This window comes from Gavialis gangeticus, unplaced genomic scaffold, assembly GCF_001723915.1.
Source record: "Gavialis gangeticus isolate Ggan-Ray unplaced genomic scaffold, GavGan_comp1, whole genome shotgun sequence".
Classification (NCBI taxonomy): domain Eukaryota; kingdom Metazoa; phylum Chordata; order Crocodylia; family Gavialidae; genus Gavialis; species Gavialis gangeticus.
The window spans coordinates 10,102,389-10,110,817 of record NW_017729034.1 but is presented as its reverse complement, the minus strand read 5'-3'; the positions used below and the strand labels follow the sequence as shown (position 1 = coordinate 10,110,817).

At 43.4% G+C, this 8,429-nt stretch overlaps 1 protein-coding gene across 1 annotated transcript in view; it reads left to right on the top strand.

Annotated features, from left to right (window-relative positions):
* GSK3B (glycogen synthase kinase 3 beta) overlaps positions 1–8,429 on the top strand; it is a 248,043-nt gene that overhangs the window by 79,664 nt on the left and 159,950 nt on the right. The window contains exon 2 of the mRNA XM_019526670.1: positions 4,778–4,861. Coding sequence (XP_019382215.1) covers positions 4,778–4,861 — 84 coding nt within the window. The remainder of the gene's footprint in view (positions 1–4,777; positions 4,862–8,429) is intronic.

Below are 8,429 nucleotides of genomic sequence, written 5' to 3'. Positions count from 1 at the left end.
TGTGTTTGCCCTGGGATGGGATAACAAAGTGTAATAAAACTTAAGGACCAAGGGCACTTGCAGGGAGGCTGTTCTAACATGCTGTAAATCCAGTGGATCAGAGCAGACTCGACCAATTCTATTGAAGCATGGAAATTGCCACACTCCAGCAGCTTCCAGCATCACATGCATCAGCGTCCCCATGCTGAAAAATGGCAGCGGGGCACTTTGAACTAAAGCTTATTGAATGAACTTTAGTTCAAAGTGCCCTGCCACCATTTTTTCCAGTGTGGGCATGCTGATGCATGTGATGCTTGGACACTTTTAATTAGCACAGCACGACCCCTTTCCGCCCCCCCACCCTGCTTGGAACACGTCTATAAATACCCCAACTTAGAGTAAGATAACCAGATTTCTAGTGGGTTACATAATGATCAGCCACGTGCACCCAAAGAATGAGAAGGAGCCTGAGTTTAGAACAGGGGTGACGCGTAAGGGATGAACACAGATCCACATGCACCCCTGAGCTTGGCAGTGCACCCCCTACAAAAAGGTGCTGCTGACACTATCAGTGGCGCCTGTGGGTGGTTCCCGCTTACCACCTTGCTGCTGACATTGCTGGTGGTGTCTGTGGGTGGTCTGTGATTGCCACCACTGCTGCAGCTGGCAGCACCTGTGGGTGGTCTCTGACCCCTGGTTGCTGCTCGCCACCCCCCACCCTTACTGCCACTTACCACTTACTGCCGCTGTGCTCCTGCTGTGCCCCCCACAGCTGCCAGGAGCACATGTTGTTCATGGCTTAGAATATGCATGTATATAAAGAGGCTAGTAAAGAGACTGCTGAAAGAATAGCGGTACTTGCAGGGTGTTATCAAGTTGAAAACTGTGTGCAAACACTGATTAATATCCACTATAGCACTGAAGTAAAAGTACCATTATCCACATTTCTGCTGGGAGAAAGATGACAGAAATTATTTGCTCTGGGTCATGCAGTGAATCGCTGGCAGAGCTTAATGTTTTAGCTCTGAATTTCCAGACATCCAACTCCCTGTCTAATCCTTCATAGGGAGTGTGAACACCTGAAAGCCCGTCACAAAGTATTAGACACTCCAGTCATCAGAGATGTCTTCGTAGTTAATGATGGGACATGGAGCCATGCGCACTTAGGTCTGGTTCAAATGTGACCTAGGCCTGTAATGGCTAACAATTGATTCCAGATGATTAATGCTTGATGTGGAAAGAGAAATGGTTTATAAGTGCAGTCTGCTGGAAGGAGGAATGAATGAATTTGCCCCTCAAACACCACATAGCAAGTAATGTATTGGTTCCTTTTTGTCAATTTTAATAGAGGTTATTTGAAATGTGAATAAGTGGTGAAGATTTGAGCTCCTTTACCTCTTCTACACAAGGCACTTTTCACTTATCCATGCTAGATATGCGGTGCCCTAGAAAGGTATTGAGGAAGTCAGCTCTCATTCAGATACCTGCTCCACACCTGCTTTCTGCCTTGTTCCTTCCCTGCCCCCACCTTCAGAAACCAAAGGTCCTCTGGTTTAGTAAGCTTCCTATATTAGGCATTCACCATGTGCACCGTAGTGTGTGAAATCATCTCATGACTAAATTCTTCCCCTCCTGAATTTTTCTGAAGTTAGTCAGAGATTAGAGTGTTAGCAGGACAAGTTCACAGTTTCTATACCAAGCAATTTGGGTCACGTGACAAGGCAAAATAATTAGGAAAATAACTGACAAATTGAAATTTTCTGAATGCTTTAACCCTCCCTTCTCCACAGCTTCCAATCCTATTTTTCTTGTTTGCCTACTTTTCTGTTTGCTAGAAAAATAATTTTCTTGCAGGATAAAACACTGCGTGCTACTTTGAGGTACGTCAGTTGAATTCTGGCTTTCATAGGGTGAGGAGGGTGTTCAAAATTAGATGCATATACAGAGCTAGCATTAGGTGTAACATCAGAGAGATGAGTCTTCCATAAAAAGGTTAAACATCTTTTACTTTCAAAGCAGCAGCTACACTCTGCTGTCTCCTTCCACAGATTAATTAGTTTAGTTTAGGCAGACAGAAGCAGAGGGATGCAGAGAGGAGACGGAGGGGCACCAGTGATGTGACGCAATGCAGTTAACAAAGCCATGGTCATTTGCTTGTGTGCTATACCTTTATCTCTACTTCAGCCCTCCATCCAATTTTGTTTTGTTTTGTAAACACCCCAGAACAAAAAGATTATCTGCCTGGTGTTAAACATGCTGAGGCTCTAGTCCAGTGATTCTCAACCAGGATGCTGGGGTGCCACTAGATCTTTTGAAGGGTGCCAGAGGTATGAGATAAGTCTGGTATGAGGATAAGCTAGGCTCAGGCCTGTCCCTACCTGGATGATCCTTCACCCCTATTGCCCAGCCTCTGTTTTAAGGAGGTGCCTAGAGTCCAAAAAGGTTGGGGAACCACTGCCATAGTCTATTTCCCTACTCTCCTCCCCCATTCTTGCCAGCCTTTTAAACTGAGGGAGGGACTGTAGGTATTTGGCATGACCTAATGCATGTCTGTGGGGCTAAATAAATATATTTTATATTATGCACTTCAGATTGATTGCAGATGGGATATAAAATAATTTACATTGCAAAGTGAAACGAAGAGTTTTTCCAGTTGTGCCAACATCAAGTTTAAAGTTGTTTGCCAAGGTGAAATTATAACTTCAGATTTCCTAAATCGGAGGTTCCCAAACTTTCTTATTTTATACCCTTTTCCAGATTCATCAGCTGCCTGCATATCCCCACCAGCATACTTTAACCCTTTAAATGACAATTATTTTAATGAAAATTAAATCCACCATTCACACAATTTCTCCTGCATATACCCCCCAGAGATGTCTTGCATAACACAAGGATATGCATACCATAGTTTGGGAACTGTTGTCCTAGGCCATGCCAGGAACTGAGTATTAGGCTAAACAGGTAACTGGTTCAAGTTACCAATTCAATTTACTTACGCAGTAGTAGCTAGACAAAGAGAGGGTAGCTGTTTGAGTGATATTGTCCTATTTAACTTGTCTACAGCAAACAGTGATGCAAAAGACCCTGCTCCTCTGAACTCTGAATTTTTTTGTTAAAAACAATCTAAAGAAATGTGACACCCTGATACCATTTTTTAAATTACCATATTTGGTGAGTTAAGTGAATCTCTCCAGTTGGCACCAAACCAACCTGGAAAATTCAAGTCAGGTTGTTTTTGTTGCCATATTTACATTTTAAAAATTCCTTCCAAAACTCCATTGCCATTTTGACTATGAAACCACTGCCATTCTACTGTACAAAGAATTTAAAGCTTTGGCTTTGTTCAGACAAAAGCCGTTGTCACATCCTATTTGAGATTTAAAAGAAACTAGCTGAAAATTAAGTCCCAAGTTTGATGATGCCATTTTGTGGCCTCTCCTTTCAGCAGTACCCTGGGTGGTTGAGAGCCAACTTGATTATTGTTAGCCTCCATGTTTAATAATAAACTATAAATCACCAAAACTACTTGTGGATAAGAGGGGTAGAAATTTAAATAATGCAGATAGCCGTAGCCATTTGCCAAATCCTAGTGATTTAAGTGGCACAGCTAAGCTGATTGAACCATTCATGTGGAAGCATCCTGCTAGCAGCTTCTTACCCTTTTTTTCAAGTGTTCCTGGCTTGGTTACTCAGAGCCAGCTCTTAACCTGTGTCCAGCTGTTCACACTTCATTAAGATTGATGATACTGTTTTTCAAAGTACCTTGCCTGTAGGGGCATACTTAAAATCACCAGGTCTCTGTCAGTTTTAGGGCACTAACAGTGGCTGAGCTGGGGTAGAAAAGGATTAACCATCCTGCAAATTGGGCAGTTTCCTGATTGCCCAAGTTGCTAGCTGTATGCCCCTTAGACCTCAGGTGCTCAACCCCTGGCTTGTGGGCCAGATCTGTTTCCCAGCGCTGTCATCCAGCCCATGGGACTCTCCATGAGTCTGTAGCTTTGTGTGCAGGGTGGTGCGGGCCTGATGTAGCACATAAACTGGTCCTATGTCATTCATCTGGTCCACAGGGCCAAAGCCTTGAGCATCACTAGCTTGAAGTTTCCCCTTTTCTGGTTCAAGGGAGAAAGGTATTCGGCGGACAGATTAATATATTGGTTTAAGCAACTAAAGGAAGTGAAGTGAGGAGCAACATCTGCAAAACTAATCCACATGAGGGAGGCAAGGAATTTTGTGAGTGATATGTTTACTGAACCAAGTGCATGATTGGGATAGACTTAAGCTTTTGAATGCAGTGTATTCATCTTTGGGTCACCTGCATTCAGAAGCTTGTCTGACCATGCAGTTGGATCAATAAAAGATCTTTCTTGGACAGTCACAGCTTTGTCAATGTATCATGATTATGTCACTCAAACATAATCCATGTACAGTTTTTATGGCAAAGGGGCTACTGACTTCGACTCCCAACTTTTTTTCCTCTTCTCCTTTCCCAGTCCAATGCATCTCTGAATCCATGTCTTTTATGAGCTTTTATCTAATAGGTAGTATACCTCAATATTTTCTGGCCCTTGGGCAATGATCCTGAGGAAGTAACTTTTTGTGGCCATCATCACTTCTTGGCTTCCCTGCTCATCTGAAGAAACACTTGCCTGTGGAAAGCCAAATATTTTATGGCCATGAGCTGCTGGTGGGAGGCCCTATAACTCATAGCTCAGGAATTGCTGCTTTAGGATGTATGTAACATTCCTCCACTGGAAAGCCTGTGGAAAAAATTCCTAATCTCCTCCTTTTTGTCTTTCAGAACCGAGAGCTCCAGATCATGAGAAAGTTGGATCACTGTAACATTGTCCGATTGCGTTATTTCTTCTACTCTAGTGGAGAGAAGGTAAGTTAGCATGCAGGAAACCTGAAGCCATTTGGGGTTGTAATAATAAAACTGTCCTCCTGGAATTTGGAAGAAAAAAGCTTGAAACAAGTGGATTAAGTCAAAAGAAACAATAGTAAATGGACTTCAAGGAAGCTCAGAAACTGTCCCCCTGCTGGGCAGCAAATTTGCAAAGCAAAGCCTGCTGGAGGTGAATTGTACCAAGAATACAGGGGCATGTATGCCATAGGAGTGGTTGTGCGGAGCCCAGACATGGGTCCTTCCTCACTCTTTTCCAGGAGTTGTGGGGTTCGTGCCCTCAGGGTGACTGAATGTATTGGGTATGCAGAGGTTACTCCTCCAGGAATTAGGGAGCACCTGCCCTTGGAGGGAAAGATATGATATGTGGTAGGGGTGGTCAAAGGTGAAGCCTAATCCAGCTTGCCTCATTTGCCTTTTTTCTCAGGGTTCCCCAGCAGTTCCAAGTGTTTCCAGTATAGCTTGTGCTCCTGGTGCTATTGTGGTGTTTGGGCTTAGCCTGTTGCCACTTTGACACACACAGGTTTTTTGAGTATTGCAAGCAATAGAAAGGAAATGGTACTTTCAAGTTTAGAGTTTAGGTACATCTAAATAGAATTTCATATGACAAGCAAAACTTGCGCTTAAAAGTCTGCAGCCTTTCTTCCTGCAGAGTTTCAGAAGCCTGCTGTGGGCAGTGGAGACATGAAAACTTCTTTAAAAAAGTAATAGGCATCTTTTGTAACAGAAACCTAAGTACAGTAAAAGTTCTGTTAACCAACATCTTGCAAGCTGGCCTGCTCAATTAACCAGCATGCTGGCTTGTAAGATAATGTGAAACTGGAAGTGCCCACCATGGCACTTCCGGTTTCTCCAAGCCCCCGCAGCCCGGGGCAAAGCAGCCTGTGCTGCTGAGCCCCCGCGGCCTGGGGCAAAGCAGCCTGTGTGGCCCACCTCCCTGTCCCGCAGACCCCGCAGGAGGGGTAGCGGGATGCCCCAGACGCAGCGGGAGAAGTGGTGGCCTGGGCCATTCAATTAACTGGCATATTTTGTTATCTGGCATCCCCCATTCCAGGGGGATGACAGATAACAGAGGTGTTGCTGTAGAAGGGAGCGATCCAGTAAAACCACAAGCCTTGGGGTTGGCATGGGTTTTTCATGGAACATTGTAAAGTAAGAATGGCTGGATCACTGGCAATTCCAGTTCTAGTGGAAATTTCCATTTTCCAGTATGCTCAATATGGCAAGTGACTCAAAATGCTGTAATTGCTTTCTTAATCTGCTTAATGTATGGAACTGAGAGCATCTCATAGCAAGTGCCATTATTGAATGCTTTTGCTTGAAACTTCTGTTGAGAAGCATGACCAATATGAAACGGTTGAGGGCCAAGGAGAATGTTAGATGCTTGAAAGCAAGGTGATTTCTCCTCCTTGATACAGCAGGGTCTTGCTGTGTCTCTGCAAGATGGTATTTGGACAGTTGGCATACAGTTATTTCCGTGTCATTGAGTTACTGACACTTTCAGGCCTTTATCTGTTTGAAGTCAAGGGACCAGATTTTCAGACAAACTCTAGCAAGTCTCATTGTACTCAGTGATTGCTGCTGGGTGCAGAGTTATCCTCAAAATTAGCACCAAGTGTCAGTAATAAACACTTCTGAAATTTGCCCCAAGGTGCCTGGATCTCACTTGGTGACAGTCATGCAGAAGTCCTCCTCCAGTAGAAAGTTGATTAACTTGCAGATTGAGGCATCACCTCAGATAAGCCAATCAGAACTAGCCTTCATATAGTATCTTGGTTTCATACTTGGGTTTTACAGTAATGATTACAGCATCCTAGATTTCATTCTCTTAGCAGCAAGAGGCTGAGTCCCTTGAGTTTTGCCTAATACAGGGAAATTTACTGGCATTAAAATGTTGATATAGGTATTAATGTGTATCCATACCAATTTTAGCTTGGTTATGTAGACATTCTTACTTATAATAACAGTGGCCTTTTTTTTACTTAGCTTTGTATGTGACACAAGTAGGGCTTCTTTTTGTCAATATTTTGTTAAATTTTGTCTTTGGGGTGACTTTCAGTTTTTGGGTCCAAAATCAGGGTTAAGGATTTTCCTTTTTTTATATACTGTAATGAGAATATTTTCAGATACTTGCCAACATTGTTGCCAAACTAGGGTGGGCTTTGATTTTTTTTAATAATCACCATGTTGTGTTAAAAAAAATAAAGTTGGTGTAAGGCAGGGGTGCCAAACTTATTTGGCTCCATAGGCCAAATCCAAACTATGGGACTTCCTATGGGCCAAATGACCTGATGAGTGGCAGCGTTGATCCTGCGGTTGTCAGAGCTGCTGTTTCAGGACAGCTCCAACAAACACGGAGTTAAAGTTGCTGCTGCCCCCCCACCGCTCCACCCCCTTTACCCCTGTAGTCCATTTTAGTCACCAAGAGCAACTAAAACACCTGATTTTTGGTGGGGAGGAAACAAGTAGTGGTAACTTCTGAGGTTTTGGAGCTGCACTGAAACAGCAGCTCCAGCAGCCCCCAAGATTATCATCACTGCTGCTCTGGCATCTGGCCTATGGAGGTGGGTTGTCCAGCCTGCAAGAATCCCTGTGGGCAGGATCACCCACCTCCAAGCCAGATCCAGCCTACAAGACGGTATGTTTGACACCTCTGGTTTAAGCTATACATCACAAGGAAGCAGTGCTTGCCAGGCAGGGCCTTTTTTCCTTTGCTGTCATTCACCCTGAAATCCTGAGAATAACAGCTGCATTTTGGGGCTTCAGCATGACAAGGCATTTTTAAAGAAAACTGTACCCACAGTTTGTTAATATAACCCTGTTTTAAACCCTTTCCACATGGTATGTAAAGGCTCTGTACAAGTATCAAATGGAAATGTAAAAATTTACTGCCACTCAGGAGTTTGGGCAGGTTTAAAGTTTTGTACATGAACTCTTAAAAGATACAAGTTGAGAAACTTGTCCATCTCCTGTGTAAACAAACTGCACTGGGGCAGGAGTCAAGTCAACACATCCAACCTCTATTTTCAGTGTGTTCCTGGAAATCTATTTCTGTTGTGTGTTGGGTAAACATCGATTATTTTGTATTAGTTTCAGGAGCTTTACTAGTATAACTGTGGGGCACATTTCCATGTCAAGACAAGCCCTTATTTACTCCCAGGCCCTTCATGGGCTGTATCTCCTGACTATCTTTAATGTTTATTCTTCCTACCATTGCTTCTCTCTGTGCAGCAACTAGCAATGCAGTTTGCAGCACAAGTGCCATCAGTTTACATCTTCAGAGCCTCAGTAAATGAGAAGAAATGAATCTGCAGACAGGATAACTAGCAAGGAAACCTATTGTAATTAATAGTTTTGCTTATCTTCATCTTCAGCTGAAGAATTGTCAGATCCTGTTAATGCCACTTAGAGACTGGTTGACAAACCAGAGCATATTTTTTCTCTAGACACTTCAACTTAAGTGACTTCGGATTATTTGTTTGGTTTTTATCAGTCTGTCATAGAACAAGACACTGCCTGTGGTTGATTTCCCTTCCCCCCCCCCCCCCCC